The 16,978-nt window shown below is 43.3% G+C and overlaps 1 protein-coding gene across 4 annotated transcripts in view; it reads left to right on the forward strand.

The window, feature by feature from the left end:
* LOC112107368 (kelch-like protein 20) overlaps positions 1-16,978 on the forward strand; it is a 42,110-nt gene that overhangs the window by 13,565 nt on the left and 11,567 nt on the right. For all 4 annotated transcript variants that reach the window (XM_024201032.1, XM_024201029.2, XM_024201030.2 and 1 more), the window contains 4 exons: positions 7,731-8,304; positions 12,807-12,965; positions 14,190-14,284; positions 16,525-16,640. In XM_024201032.1, coding sequence (XP_024056800.1) covers positions 7,731-8,304; positions 12,807-12,965; positions 14,190-14,284; positions 16,525-16,640 — 944 coding nt within the window. The remainder of the gene's footprint in view (positions 1-7,730; positions 8,305-12,806; positions 12,966-14,189; positions 14,285-16,524; positions 16,641-16,978) is intronic.

Raw genomic sequence — 16,978 nt, forward strand, 5'->3', positions numbered from 1 at the left:
ACTGTATTTTCCACTGCATGCATCCGATGAAGTGGGTTTTAGCCCACGAAAACTTATGCCCAAATAAATTTGTTCGTCTCTAAGGTGCCACAAGTACTCGTTCTTTTTACATCTGTTCAGTTTGCTTTAATCATTAAGTAACACTCTTTCCTTTAGAAAATATACCAGATACCTTGGTGGTACAAGAATACCAGGACAATGGGCATGGTGTAAGAACCTGAATAGAATGGAATTCTTCTCATTAACAAGCCACATTTTCAGCTATTCAGTTTAAAACTGACTTAAAACTGACTTCAATCTAGTGGAAGGGAGGAGATTTCATTCTCCCCAACTAGAGGCAAGGGGCTAAGGTTTTTCACCACACAAATTAAACTAACTTAAAATATAGCTTGATCTGGGTAAAACGCCCAAGAGCCTAAGATTTCATAGGGAGCTTTACTCAATCTAGAACAGTGGTTTTCAAAGTTCAGGTCGCGACCCAGTACTGGGTTGCGGCATGCAAGGCACTGGGTTGCCTTGCTCAGCACCCAGGGACCTTGGCAGCTGGCCAGTAAAAACTATTAGTAAAACTAGTAGTCCCTACCTGGAAGTGGCCAGCAGCAGGTCCAGCTCGTAGGCAGGGGGGCCACGGGGCTCTGTGCGTTGTCGCCACCCCGAGCACCGGCTCCACACTCCCATTGGCCAGTTCCCAGCCAGTGGGAGCTTGGGAGGGTGCCTGCGGGCGAGAGTCACGCGGAGTCGCTTGCGCGGCTCCACCTAGGAGCCAGACCTGCTGGCCACTTCCAGGGCGCAGTGCGGTCTGTGGTGCCAGGAGAGGCGAGAAGCCTGCCTCTGCATCCCAGCTGCACTGCTGACCTGGAGCCGCCGGAGGTAAGTCCGTGCCCCAACCATGCGCCTCAATCCCCTGCCTCAGCCCTGAGCCCCTCCAAGCCCGGAGCCCCTTCCTGCACCCTCGAGCCCGCACCCCCAGCCCAGAGCCCCCTCACGCACTCATGCCCGTCACCCCAATCGGGGTATGGGCCGCCAACCACAGATTTCCAGAGTCCTTTATCCTGGGCCATTTGCTCTAGCTGGTTCCAGGTATAGCCCATTTTTATGCTATCAGCCTGAAGGTTGCGTCGCCAGGTGTTTCTTGGACAGCCTCTTTTCCGCTTGCCTTGGGGGTTCCACCGCAATGCCTGTCTAGTGATGTTGGTTGGCTGCTTGCATAGTGTGTGTCCTATCCAACCCCACCTTCTCCTTCTAATTTTTTCCTCTGCTGGAAGTTGACGGGTCCTCTCCAAGAGGTAGATGTTGCTGATGGTGTCTGGCCAGCGGATCTGGAGAATCCTTCTAAGGCAACTATTTATGAAGGTCTGGATCTTCCTGGTGGTTGTTTTAATTATCCTCCAGGTTTCAGCTCCATACAATAAGACTGATTTCACGTTGGAGTTGAACAGTCTAATCTTTGTTGCCAAAGACAGCTCTCTAGAGCTCCAGATGTTCTTGAGCTGTAAGAAAGCTGCTCTTGCCTTACCGATCCTTGCTTTGATGTCTGCGTCCGTGCCACCCTGTTGGTCGATGATGCTGCCTAGGTAGGTGAAGGACTGCACTTCTTCCAGAGGGCTTCCATTCAGTGTGACTGGGTCATTACTGATGGAGTTAATCTTGAGGATCTTGGTCTTGTCCTTGTGGATGTTGAGGCCAACCTGTGATGACGTGGCTGCCACTACGTTGGTCTTCTCTTGCATCTGCTGTTTGCTATGCGAAAGGAGTGCAAGGTCATTGGCAAAATCCAGGTCATCAAGCTGGGTCCACAACGTCCACTGGATTCCGTTCCTACGCTCATAAGTGGATGTCTTCATAATCCAGTCAATGACAAGGAGAAAGAGAAATGGTGACAACAAGCATCCTTGTCTGACTCCGGTTCGCACCTGGAAGCTGTTTGTAAGCTGCCCTCCATGGATCACTCTACAGTGTATGCCGTCATATAAGTTCTTAATCAGGTTGACCACCTTTGCTGGGATGCCATAGTGCCGAAGGAGCTTCCAGAGAGTCTCTCGATCCACGCTATCGAATGCTTTCTCATAGTCAACAAAATTGATGTACAACGAGGAGTTCCATTCCATAGACTGCTCGACTATGATGCGGAGCGTTGCTATCTGGTCCGTGCATGATCTATTTTGCCGGAAACCTGCTTGCTCATCTCGTAGCTGTGGATAGACGGCATCCTTCATTCTCTCTAAGAGGACTCGGTTGAAGACCTTCCCTGGCACCGACAGAAGTGTGATTCCTCTGTAGTTGGCACAATTGCTGAGGTCTCCTTTCTTGGGGATTTTAATAAGATATCCCTCTTTCCAGTCCGCCGGAATCACTTCTTCTTCCCATATCTTCTCAAAGAGGGGGTACAGCATTTCTACTGAAACATCCAGATCTACTTTCAGGGCCTCTGCTGGAATATCATCAGGTCCAGCCGCCTTCCTATTCTTTATCATAGTGATGGCTTTTCTGATCTCATCTCTGGTTGGTCTGTCACAATTGATTGGAAGGTCTTCGTTGGCTGGGTCAATATCTGGTGGATTTAATGGTGCTGTTCTATTCAGAAGTTCCTCAAAGTGCTCCGCCCATCTATTCATCTGTTGTTCTATTTCTGTTATAGACTTTCCCTGCTTGTCTTTGATGGGACGCTCTGGCTTGCTGAACTTTCCAGACAGTCGCTTGGTGATGTCATACAGCTGTTTCATATTGCCATTGTATGCTGCCTGCTCCGCTTCTGCTGCCAGTCCATCCACATAATCTCTCTTGTCCTTCCTAATATTCCTCTTCACTACTCTATGGGCTTCAGCATACTCTTTTTGCGCTTTAGCCTTTGCTGCTCTAGTCCTGCTGTTATTAACTACTGCCTTCTTCTTCTTTCTATCTTCTATCTTAGTCAAGGTCTCTGCTGTGATCCTCTCTTTCTGCTGGTATTTCTTAATTCCAAGCACTTCCTGACATGCTGACCTAAGTGTCTCTCACTTTCTGCCATCTGTTGGGTACACTGTCTTCCTCTTCCTCAGACCGATCCTGTAGTACTGAAAACTTATTCTTCAGCGTCAGTCCAAAATCTTCCTTGATCTTACGATCCTTCAAAAGGCTGACGTTGTACTTCGCTCTTCTGTCTAACGCGTCTATCCAGTTCTTCTTCAGCTTCAGCTTCAATCTGGCCACCACTAAGTGGTGGTCAGACGCTACGTCTGCTCCTCTTCTAACTCTAACGTCCTGCAAAGATCTTCTGAACTTCTTGCTAATACAGACATGATCGATCTGGTTTTCTATTGTGCCTGCTGGCGATACCCAGGTACTCTTATGGATCCGCTTGTGAGGAAAGATGCTACCTCCTATGACCAGGTTGTTAAGTGCACACAGATCCACAAATCTCTCTCCATTCTCACTCATCTCTCCCAGAGCGTGGGTCCCCATGACTTGTTCATATCCTGTGTTGTCAGGTCCAATTTTGGCATTAAAATCTCCCATAAGGATGGTAATGTCTTTGTCTGGGAGAATCTCTAATATTTTCTGAAGTCTGTTGTAAAAATAGTTTTTGTCCCCCTCTTCACTGTCATTGGTTGGAGCATAGCACTGTACAACATTCATCTTAATCCTCTTCATTTTAGTTCTGAAGGATGCTGTGATGATCCTGGAACCATGTGCCTCCCAACCAATCAGTGCCCTCTGTGCCTGCTTGGACAACATGAAGCCTACTCCCTGTGTGTGGGGTGCGTCGCTCTCTTCATGTCCGGAATACAGCAACAGCTCTCCTGTCAACAGTCGTCTCTGTCCAGCTTGCGTCCATCTTATCTCACTAATGCCTAGTAGGGTCAGGTTGTTGCTCCTCATCTCTGCTGCGACCTGCGCCGTCTTTCTTGACTCGTACATGGTCCTCACGTTCCATGTACCGATGGTAATCCTCCTGGTTGCAAGAAGGGTAATCGGCTTAGTGGCTTCCTCACGACTTTCACCACCCAGCGTCATGCGTCTTCGAGTTGAAGACCCTTCTTTTTCCAGGCTAAAAGTCTCTGTTATCTCTATTGGCGTTTCTGTAGCAAGTTAATTTTTTACGGGGTGGAGTTGCTAGCCCCATGCCCAACCCTCCTCCTTTATCCTGACTTGGGACAGGCAGATGGCCCCAAAGGACCCCTCATTCCTGGCCCCACCCTGCAGCCCTCACCCCTGCGCCTCAACCCTCTGCCCCAGCCCTGAGCCCCCTCCCACACCCCAAACCCCTCAGCCCCAGCTCCGTTGGGTCGTGGGCATAAACTATTTTCAACTGAATCACCAGAAAAAAAGTTTGAAAACCACTGATCTAGAGGACACTCGAATAGTTTTCGCCTGGTTCTCTTCCCAATTCTCAAAATCAACTAATGCTATGTCTACGCTAGAGACCTTACAGCAGCGTAGCTGTACCAATACAGCTAAGCCGCTGTAAGATCTCTCATAGCCACTCTATGCCGACGGGAGAGAGCTCTCCTGTCAACATAATTAATCCACCTCCAATGAACAGCGGTAGCTCTCCCGCCGACATAGCACTGTGCACACTGCCACTTATGCTGGCAAAACTTATGTTGCTCAGGGGTGTGTGTTTTCACATCCCTGAGTGACATAAGTTTTGCCGACATAAACGGTAGTGTAGACATGGCTTAAGACTTCTGGATAATGGAACTGGCTAAGTAAACCATCCTACTCGTAGGGGAGTAGCCTTTGCCATGACTCTGTAGAATGGAAGGCGGATGTGGTTCTCAAAAGAGTTTGGGAGTGCTGCTCCAGGACCACATTTCAGGGGGCTCATGTAGTTGGGAAGCCCACATGTGTCTTCAAAAGTTCATCTTCAGGCATAACAAGGAGCATCCCATTTTTCAGAAAATGGCTCCCCTAATAGAAATATCCCACACTTTTCTGTGATATGATCTATAATTTCATCAGGGTCACTTTGAAATTGATGGCAGCATCTACCTTGCTCAAAGATGCTTTGGCTGCAAGCTTGGTCAAGAAATGCTGTCCAAAGTGGCCTTGATGGTACACATTTTACTCATGCTCTCTCTTTTTCAGAGAAGGCTTGATGCCTCTTAAAAATGGTGGCGCATAATGCAATCTAACTGGTTTGCCTAGCTAGAACTAGACCCTCCTACAGGAGGATTTTGTCACAAATTATTTTGAGTCCTTCTCCATCTCCTGATAGAAGGATAAAGTACCTATCCTCTGGCCTGATTTACTAAAAACTATTAAACTAAACTGGTAAGGCAAGTACATGAATGTATAACCAAGTTTTCTAGGGTTTGCATGGGGATATTGCTGAGATTAATTTACATAATCCACACTGGAAAGTTTCCCAACATTGTATGTGAAATCACCTTTCTGAAAACAGGGCATGTCTTTGAAAATGATGAGAAAGCCCCGCCTGGTGAAATGAGCTAGAAAAGTGCAGGAACGAAGAGAGAGTTTAAAACCAAAAGGATTTGTCAGAGATGTTACGAGGGATGACAGTGAGCATATAAAAGGATAGAGTTGAGGGGGAACCAACCAATCTATTTGAAGTGTACAGAGACTGAATAGGAGTAACCAGCAAAACCTAGAGGGGAAACCCAGCTGAACCTTTGTCACCAAGATATGAGGGAAAGGTAATGGTCTGAAACATCTGAATATGACGATTGGGGAGGAAGTGGGGAGAAAGAGGGAAAACAGTTTAAGATGCAACTGAATTATTTGAAATGTCATGAATAGAACAACTTCCTTGTGGTTAGAAAGTGCATTTGACATCATAATGAGAGAAAAAGATGTGATCTATTTTTAATTCTTCCTTCAAGCATGCAGCAAAATGTACCATGCAGTTGCAAAGTGAGGCTAAATTTCCTTTTAACTCTTAGTGCAGATTGAGTGAGAATGTTTTGCTACTAGTGGTTGCGAGCAGCATAGAATCATAGAACTGTACGGCTGGAAGAGAACTCGAGAGGTTAACAAGTCCAGCGCCTGTACTGAGGCAGAATCAAATATATCTAGACCATCCCTGACAGGTGTTTGTCCAGCCTGTTCTTAAAAACCTCCAATGATGGGGATTCCACGACCTCCCTTGGAAGCCTAGTCCAGTGCTTAGCTATCCTTATAGTTAGAAAATTTTTCCTAATATCTACCCTAAATCTCCCTGCTGTAGATTAACCTTCAATGGACATGGAGAACAATTGATCAGCATCCTCTCTATAACAGCCCTTACCATATTTGAAGACTGTTATTAGGTCCCTCCTCAGTCTTTTCTCAAGACTAAACACATTCAGGTTTTTTAACCTTTCCTCACAGGTTAGTTTTCTAAACCTTTTATCATTTTGTTTCCCTCTGGACTTTCTCTGATTTGTCCACAGCTTTCTTACAGTGTGGTGCCCAGAACGAGAGAGAGTACTCCAGCTGATCCCTCACCACTGCCGAGTAGAGCAGGAAAATTACTGCCCAAGTCTGACATACAACACACACGCACCACAGAATTATGTTAGCCTTTTTTGCAACTGTGTTCTCCCTATTTATAGCCAGTGCAGGTGGGGTACAGTTCAGTTTCTACCCCTTTTTTGGAGGGCTTGTGTGGCTGGTGGTGATAGTATAAAGCAGTGGCTCTACTCCTAAGATACCCTGTGGCTGATACCTGTCCAGGGGCAAGAGGGTGTATGGGGATGGTAGTTGTGGCCTAAAAACCTAGTGGAGGACAACAAAGAACTAAAGAATTGCAGCAGTGGCTGAAAACTTTTTACACCTTAGCTAATGACAGTGACATTGGTGAAATACTAGGGTAGTCCCCTGCCCCCCCAATCTCTGTAAAAGATGTTATTGTTTATGTATCTTGCTGAATGGCTTCTAGTTTCTAAGGTTTCCATCTTGACTTTATTTTCTTCCTTTCGGGGAAAGGGAGTTGATTTTTTTTTTTTTTTTTTAAGTATTGTTGAAAATGTTTTGACTGTTTAGGATCCAATCACACTAATTGCAGTCCTTAGTATGCAATTCCTAGGAGAAATTAACAACCTCTTGGAACCCACCAGAAACACCAGGGTGTGTATTGTGTCTGAAGAGTCCAGGTACAAAAATCAGAGAGATAACAAATAAATTAGTGGATGCACCAGGAAGCTGGGACATAACCATGATACTAGCCAACCGTCTTACTTTATGAAAGTCTACAGGGCTGTCGTGCTCAAATACCACAGTGATGGGTGATATAAAAATCTACATAGAGGAAGCTTGAAGAAGAGAAGAAGGTTGATCTTGTAGTTAAGAAGTTTGACTGGGACTCTGGAGATCTGGGATTTAGTTCCAGCTCTGGTCAGACTTCTTGTGTGACCTTGGGCAAGTCACTCTTTTATTCCTTAATTCACTGCCTGTAAAATGGGGATATTACTTCCCTACCTCACAGAGCTATTATGAGGTTCAATTAAATGTGTAAGACATGCTCAGATACTACAGTGATGAGTACCAGAAAAGTCTATAAAATAGATGTAAACATGAGCCTATTGCAAGCTGGCTTTTGTTAACTCACTGGGATGCTTTGATTTAGACTGGTTTTTTTTCTGTGGCTATTTGATCAAAAGTGCTTGTTTCCGTAGGTGGCCAAGGAAGCTGGAAGTGGTGATATTTCTGTGTCCAGCTCAGACCAGACAGTGATGGACACAGAGCCACCAATGACATTTGGTGAGAGATGAGTCAATGATAATCCTGTTTCATGGCTTGCTCCTTTGCAGGTGTACCAGTACTCGACCAGGAGAGACCGGAATGGATGTGACGAGCCGTTGCACCCTTGGAGATCCCAACAAACTGCCAGAGGGAGTACCACAACCTGCTCGCATGCCCTACATCTCAGACAAGCACCCTCGACAAACCTTAGAGGTTATCAATCTTCTGCGGAAGCACCGAGAGTTGTGTGATGTGGTACTAGTCGTGGGTGCCAAAAAGATCTATGCACACCGGGTGATACTTTCAGCCTGCAGTCCTTATTTCCGAGCCATGTTCACTGGGGAACTGGCAGAAAGTCGGCAGACAGAGGTAGTGATTCGAGACATCGATGAAAGGGCCATGGAGCTGCTGATTGACTTTGCATACACTTCCCAGATCACAGTGGAAGAGGGCAACGTCCAGACCTTACTGCCAGCTGCTTGCCTACTCCAGTTGGCTGAGATCCAGGAAGCCTGCTGTGAGTTCCTAAAAAGACAATTGGACCCTTCCAACTGCCTGGGTATCCGGGCTTTTGCTGACACTCACTCCTGCCGTGAGCTGCTGAGGATTGCCGACAAGTTCACGCAACATAACTTTCAGGAGGTAAGCTGCAGGGTGTGGGTTCTGGGCATTTCGTGTTTAGTGCCTCCTTACAGATCCTGCCCTTCCACCTGCAATGTCTCTTGTTCCTGGTCAGTATTGACTGGCGTAGTAAGAGAGAGAGGATGTAGCTGCAGCATTAGTACTAAGTTGCATGATAACTATTCTATATTACATACTAGTTATTTCTCAACTTAATGTTCTGATGTGAATACTACACATATTATAAACAGTGAATGCTGAAAGCTCATTGGTAAGTGGCAATGTGTATGGATTGCATCTGACACTCTGTTCCTGAACAATAGTTTGTGACGTTCCACTCTCCTGAGGTGCTGAATAGTTTAAAACACAAACACACACACACACACACACACACACACACACTTCAAAAACTAAATATAGAGTTTTAATAAAGGGATTGGAGAGAACTGGGGAAGCTGTGGGAAAAATTGCAGAGGCCTCAGAGGAGCTTTCAACTCCCTTCCCTAATCAGAAACTGTGTTTCACATCTGCCATTCAGCAACAGTTGTTTGAAAGTAATTCAAATGTGTATCTGCAGAGGTGACCTTTTTAAACCCAAGTCAGGTTTTTTACTTTTTCAGTTATTTCTAGCAGATGTGAAAGACTTACCAGACATCAGTTCAGTGAAGGACTAGTCCTACTAGCCAGAAATAGATGACAGAAGAGGGTGGGGTCCCACCAAGGAATCCCATGGGTAGAGCTCTGGTGAGAAGCATAGCCCCTCCTCACATTCTCTTTTGGGAGTAATAGGGCTGTGTTTTCTATCAGGATGCTTTTCCTGGTCACTATTTGGTGGTTTGGGAGCTATATATTTTGTGTCAGCCTCTGGCAAGAAGGTGTTTTCTAAACTTGAAGCTGTACTCCCCTGGTGGGAGAAGGAACATTATATCTCTCCTACCTCCTCCAGAACCTGCACCACTTTACCCCTCACAGCAGCCAGGAGGCTTGAAAGGAGTTACTCCTACTCTATTTCCCCGCTACCAATTTTTGGATCCCCTCCCTTGTGAATAACTTCAATGCCTTCCCTTCTACATATAGCTTTCCCAAACCACAGCAGTATGTAATTGATAGATTGGTTGTGACCCACAGGTTTTTCTGAAGAGCTGTGTGAAACTGACCAGAGTTGTGTTCATTTCAGTCTGGTGCCACTTAGTAAGTTATGAGCAGGGGCAGACAGACTTGAGCTTGACTGTCTTTAGACACATTGAAGACTGCTCCAAAGCTAACTGAAGACACACTGCATCGATTTATGCTCAGATGTATTTGGAAGGCTTCTCAGACATAAGGGCTAGAAGCTGAGGTTTTTGGGTTTTTTTAAATGAGTCTAAATTCTGTAGAACTTAATGATTGCCATAGGTGAGTGAATTTTTCAGGCCCAAGCTTCAAGCTTGCCATTCCACTCCACATTTTCTCTGTACTGCATTAATTCTGCTGTTTTCTTGGGGAGGGACGGTAATCAGCCAGTTGTTTATTTTCAATGCTTGCTGTTTTCAATTATTAGAGCTGTGTTCTTTCCACTATTACATGAGTAGGGCATGACTACAAGCCTCTAAATAACTTTTTACAGTCCAGTATTTTTGTATTGAAATATTCAAACATTGATACATGCAGTTAGAATCTGAAAGTGTTAGGTCCCAATGGCAAGGAGTCCATTTCTTCCTTTATGTTCCCACTGCAGCCAGCTTCTTGTCTTTCTTCCTACCCACAACAGATTACATGCCGCACAAAAGCTTTGGCTGCAAAAAAAAAAAAAAAAAAAAGCTTCCCCTTCAACTATATTAGTGTATAAATTACTAAACTGAAATGTGGCCTTTAGAAAGCTGCTGCCGTGATTACAACAGTATTTTTTTCTTTACTCAAAACCGTTCATATAAACTTGGAAGAGGCAGATGCTATTGTTTTTATGCCTCTATATCCATGTCCTTATCAGAGCCCTAAAAGAACTCTCTATTTTTTCATCCTCTCTCCTCCATCTCTTTCCCCATCTTATTGGGGCCACCATCCTTGCAGCCATCTTCTTTCCACCTGAAGAATGGACCAGAATCCTGTGTGGAACCCAGTTACCTGGCTATTTAATAAGCCAAAATGGACTGATAAGTAATGCAAAGCGTTCCTTCCTCCACAGGGATTGCATGTACATACTTCTGTCAACCTGACAGAATGAAACAAAAGATGGAATCTCCTGCCTGGCAATGTAGAGGACTAACCACTAGGCAACTAGGCAAAGCCAGTCAGTTAGTCCATATACTCTACTGTGCTAACTTTCTAGTTCTGTTTATTTTTATGTATGTTGCTGCAATACATCATTAATTCCTTGGTAAAGTAGTTCTCCAAGTTTTCCATTCCTCTCAGTTTAATCTGTCCTAGTGAATCTCATGCATATAATGTGAAATGAATCTATTAACAATTTTATTCTATGAAGGTTTGTTCCTGCATAATTTTTTTTGTTCTGTTCCTGACATCTTTGCAAAGGAGAAAAAAAATCGATTGTAGGATGGACAGCTCATGCTTTTTTGTGTCAGTAGGCAAAACTCTTACCATATATTCTATTTTAAGACATTTGTTCTGTGAGGATGAACCATGTTGTCTGGTATATAAATCAAATAATCACAGCCAACACTGTAAGATAAATTCTCCTGATCACAATCAGCATGAAAACAGTAGTGTAACCCATTCAAGATCTTATATAAGGCTATAAGCTTTCAGTAAGGAAGCAGTCAAATAGTCTATAATTTTAGCCAGATAATTATCTGGAAAATTGGGACAAAGGTGATGTTTAGACATTTTTAAATTATGCGATTGTTAAATTATGTATGCTAGCAAGTTACACAGAGGTGGCAACCCAGGTGGCAGAAGCGCTAGCATTACTTTCAAGGTCTTAAAAGACCTCCCATTATTAAATAAATTGGAGAGTTACAGGATTTTGCTCCCTGCAGTGCTCTGCTACTTTTCAGACTATCACTTTGCAACTGTCAGGGCCAGCCTTAGGCACAAGCTACCGTTTGTAGGGGTGGGAGGCAGACCCGACAGACATGCTGGCAGCCCAGTTTCTACCTCCTTCCCCAGCAGTGGGACTGCAGAGGCGAGGTAGTTTGTTGACCAACTTTATCTCAGCTTCTCCTATGACCATTGGAAGCTAGTCGGATAACTGTGACCTTCGCTGCCTGCTGAGTCCCGTTTAGCAACATGTGCTGTTGTGAGCATTTTGGATATTTTCTAGTACACACACAATATTTTGAATCAGTTCTTCAAGTAACTAAATGGACCATGCAGCTGATCACTAGAAGAGTGGAAATCTTTGCCAAGAGAATTTATTTGTATTATGCTTAAAATCTTGCAGCCAGGAAGCTGAGCTCTTGCATGCACATTACTTACTGTGAAAGGCCAATGTTCAAGCACTTCATGTTGCTGAACCTCTTTCCCAGGTGCCGTGGTAGAAACTGGGCACACTTGTGTGGAAGATGGGTTGGCTGTCAGCAATTGTGCATGTCCATAAGTCTGTTTTATTTAGGTTGTTATACCTCTCCCATTGTCCTGCTATCTGAGTGCCTGAGCATGATATTCAGTGTGTCTTAGCTCCATAGCCACCCAGGAATGTCTGCAGCATGGCTGTGTAGTGCATTATCACTGTGCTATCATTTGGTCTGAGCATAGGAAGGAGAAGAATCTCCTAGGTCTTCTAATGGTGGCTAATGTCTTCAGAGAAACTTGCTTCTTATCTTGAGTACAGAAGAAATTATTAACATGTTTGCAGGTTGTCAGTGGCTTATATTTCATAGGAGATCAGTCCTTGGGGTTTTTCAGAGGCTCTGATTCCCTCTTAAGTGCAATGGCACTCTATCACTCTGTGTGTATATTTAGAGAGAGTGAAAGAGACAGAGGTAGGATCATATGAGTCCATCTGCTGTCCTGAGACACTTTCCATTCTGCTACAAATCAACATCAGGAAGATTTTTCCTATATATCTACAATGGCTCTGGTAATGTGTTTTTGAGACTTTTACCTTCGGTTCTGGTTTGGATTTGTTATTAGGTTACAAATAAAATGTCTTTATTTTGGTGCCACTTTCCTCTCAAATATTTATCAGCTGCAGAACATTTTTCTTTCTGTTTTATGTATTCCACATGGCAAATGAGGAGGCTGGTTTTAAACAAGGGCTTTGCTATTCCCGAATTTTGAAACTAGATTAGTGCATGCTGTGACTTACCACTTTACAGAACTTTTATATTCCCCATTCATTTGCATTGCCATCTAAAAGTTATCTGAACTGCACTGTGGGGTCCAATTTTGTGAAGCGCTGCAGATCTTCCACTTCCACTGACGTCAACGGAAGTGGAAGGTGCTCAGCACCTTACTGGATCTGACCAATTGGATCCTATCTAAAGGGAGGGATTTCTCCTTTAACCTTGAAGTAGAGTCCAGAAGCAGTGAGTGCTTTGAAACACTGTCCTTACCTTTTTCTTTATCACCATCTTTTTGAACAGGTGATGGAGAGTGAGGAGTTCATGCTTCTTCCAGCCAATCAGCTCATAGATATCATATCCAGTGATGAGTTGAATGTTCGCAGTGAGGAGCAGGTGTTCAATGCAGTGATGGCCTGGGTAAAGTACAGCATTCAGGAGAGGCGACCCCAGCTACCCCAGGTAACCTTGAGCATGGTTCACATGCATCTGCTTTGTACAAGGAGAGAGAGATTGGATTTTGTCGGTGTAAGTAGTGGAAGTAATTCCTCTCCGGACTTCCCAGATGTGTTACAACGCTCACAGTTTCCAGTCAGCTAGGCCTAAAAGTCCAGTGCCCAGGTACGTCAGGAGCGGGCCCTTTAGAAATGCTTACAGATAGAAACATTAAGATTTGCTATACTGAATCGGACCCCAGGTCTTCAGCAGTGGCCAGTACCAGATGCTTCAGAGGATTGTGAATGAACCCATAATGCAATTATGGAATAACCTGCCCCTAAGGGAAGTTTCTTCTTAACCCCAGGAAGTTGATTTATACCTTGAAGTCTGAGGGTTTATACTAGAGCTGGTCAGGACATTCTGAATTAAATATGCTCTTTTGTCAAAGCTAAAATTTTGCAGCGGCGTTATCTGTTTTGACAAAGTTTTTGAGGGGAAGGTTTCTGAGTTCCAGGATTCTCTGGTCAGAAATAATGAGAGAGAAAGAGAGACTCTTACTGCCCTGCTTTGCCCTTTTTGCTCCAAAAATGGACATTTCAGCACAATTGCATTTCATGAAAACTTTCAAAAGTTGTTGTGAAACAGAATTGTCATCCTCCTGTCAGCTCTAGTTTATACCCCTTACAACTCTTTGGACCCTTGTAGGACCATATGTTCATCTGTGTTTAATTCTGTGTTCTATTATACCTACTTATGCATTTAAAGTGTAAGCTGTTTGTGGCATGTTTGATGTAGTTCATTTACTGTACAATGCAGTGTACACTCAAAAGGGTAAATAGATAATAAAACTGCCAGCCAAACAAGTGCTTAGGACAATATGTATAGACATCTGCAGTCTCCTTAGGATTTTCAGTCAGGTTGTTGGTTTCATCCATTAGCAGTCTCATTGGATCAGCTCTTTTAAAATCTGATGTTGTCCTGCTGGATGACTACATTGGCTTATTGAAATTGCAAAGGTGCTATAGACAAAAAGCTACATTGAGCCAGAGTGTCCTGGTCTGAATTGCTACTGGGATTGTTATTACACTCCTATTGCTAATCTTTCTTCTTTGTGACTGCATTATAACTTAATTGGATCACAAAGCATGTGGAAGCAAATTAGCTAATGTTGCTCTCTATTTGACTGTTCCCTCCATCTGTAAAGTGACAAGTGCGTTGCCTTTAATTGTGTTCTGTTTTGTCTCATAGGTGCTGCAACATGTCCGTCTGCCACTACTCAGTCCCAAGTTCCTGGTGGGTACAGTCGGCTCAGATCCACTCATTAAAAGTGACGAAGAATGCAGGTAAGTCCCGGTGGAAAGAGTGAAACTGAAGAGTGCACTTCTATGAATTTCACTTCATATGGGTGCCTTATCTGTGTTTGCGCTCCAAAAATATTGTGATTTGTCAGTGGTAAAACTAAGGTGATACTTACCAGTTTCCTTTTCTGGGATTGGATAGAGGGGAGATAGAAGAAAGCACTGCATTGCAAGTATGTATTTATTTGAGTAGACATTGCAATGTGTACCCTCAAAGGAGCTTTTTTAATCAATATTTTGGTGGGAGAGAGAGCTTTGGGTAGGCAATTTACCTTTCTGATAAATCACCCTTCCCAAGATGGCCTGTTTTTCCTATCACTTTGGCTGTAAAGCCAGGTGCCTTAGTTACCAGGAATCCCACTGAGCACTGCTCAGAGGAAGCCATCTTCTAAACAACCTAAAATAGCTTTTCTGTATCTGAAAATGTCGTGACTTTAATGGCCCGTGTAGCCAGGGGTTCCCAAACTTTTTTCCCTGAAGTCCACCCTCCAGCTGCAATAGGTACTGTGACCCACTATTAATACTTCTTGGGAAAAATTATAAATTTTAATTATTACATACATATAAACTATAACGCTATACACAATGTGCATGTTTCCTTTTCATTTTAAAGTAAACAATTATAAAAATCCCAAGCAATATGCACTCAAAGAAATGCTTCAAGATCTTTGAAACCAAACAGCTCTGGTAAAACTACACTTCACTTTAAAAAAATATTGAGAGCAAAATTCGGCATTCAAACAGGGAAAACGCAATGTGTAAATGTACAATGTATAAAACTGAACAATAAGCAACACAACAATGTTAACAAAATTGTTAAAAAATGTGTTGTTTGTTGATTTTAAAACAAAATAGTTGTCCAACTTTGAACACTATATTGTGTTTTCAATTTTTTTAGTGTAAAATCTGAATTTCTGTGGTGCTGTGTAAGTAAAGACTCAACCATACTCTCTACGAACTAGAAAAGAATAAAACATTGTAAATAAAAACATAAAATGACAATTATATTATAACACACTGAGGCAACAGGTACTCATCTGATCTGGTAAAGAAGAATCTAAACTTCAAATATGTGTCGTCAGATTTTCTTACCACTTCCTTTATTTTTTTGGCTGGCTCATTTTGTGTAGCTGTAGATGGTCTGGGACTTCCAGTATCTTCTCCGTCAGAGCATCCTTCTCATTTTCTAAAATTAAATCTATCCATGTCAGATTGAAATACTGCTTGACATTTTTTACAGTTGTAAATGGTGAACTGTGTGTACAGTACTAGGTTACCTTGCAGTGAAATGCACCATTGTACTCACGAAAATTAAACTTGACATATTGCAGCTTGTTTTTAAAATAAATAAATATTTTTTTCTATATTTTGTCCAACATACACAGCTCAAAACATTACATTTCTATAGCTTTTACTTAGATTACATGAGTCACATGAAGTTAAATAGTTACTAAGAGATTGACTGGAGAATGCAGTTTTGCTGGCAGACCACCCAAGACTGTGTCGTGGCACACCTTTGGGCCCTAGCCCACAGTTTTGGAACTCCTGACTATACCAACCCTCCTGGAACTAGAAGAGAATGCTAGGACTATGGGAAAGCTGCAACTCCCCTTTACAGTGGCATAAAGCTCCCCTTTCTAATGCTGCAGGCTCACGAGATATCAGACTTTGAAGCTCTGGTGTTTTTATATACAGAAAATTGTCACTCGTGTAGCACTAATTGTTCCTTTCCTGGTCTTTGGACAGGTATAATACTTTGGTGTTGGAGAAGTTCAATTTTTGTGGGGAGAAGGTGGAAGCTTTTTTCTGGCAGGTTATTTAAAATAAAATTTTAAAAAAGCTGATTGAAGTTGCTCAGGGGTTTGGAGTGTTAGAATTATTTGCAGGGTGATGGGTAAGAGGGTGGGTGGGTGAGCTAGTTAAAGCTGAATGATGAAATTTTTATCATCTGGATACCGCTTCCATCTATTGGTATTGTGTGTGAGGCTTTTAGCAATAGATGTCTTATGAATACCTAAGAGAGGTTTATATATAATTATTTTATATATATATATATATATATATATAATATTACATAAAGTCATGCATGTTCTGTTTAGTATGGCAATAACTGGAACGTGATTGGTGATGGCTGCTATTTTTAGGGATGGCATGTCCCAAATAGTACTTCCTGAAAAATGCCACTGTCACCCAGACATTTAGAATAAATGTTTTCTCTTGCACAGGGACCTGGTGGATGAAGCTAAGAACTACCTGTTGTTGCCCCAAGAGCGGCCGCTGATGCAGGGACCAAGAACTCGACCACGCAAACCCATCCGTTGTGGAGAAGTGCTCTTTGCAGGTGTGTACCATGCCTGCAACTTCGGCTGTGAGCTCCAAGTTTAAATGCTCTGTTTCAAAGTTAGTCCATATGGCCAACCCTAACTATCAGACCTTCAGAAATGACATTTTATGTTACCCATCCCACACTTTCAGTTAACCTTCACTTTCTTCTTGTCTTGCATTGTCTTTGGGCTTGTCTACACTTACCAGTGATCAATGCATGGCGATTGATGCATCAACGGTCGATTTAGTGGGTCTAGTGAAGACTCGCTTAATCAACCGCAGATCGCTCTCCCGTCGACTCCTGTACGCCACTGGATCGAGAAGAGTAAGGGGAGTCGACGGGAGAGCATCTCC

Source organism: Terrapene carolina, unplaced genomic scaffold (genome assembly GCF_002925995.2).
Source record: "Terrapene carolina triunguis isolate 2854851 unplaced genomic scaffold, T_m_triunguis-2.0 Scaffold210, whole genome shotgun sequence".
NCBI lineage: Eukaryota > Metazoa > Chordata > Testudines > Emydidae > Terrapene > Terrapene triunguis.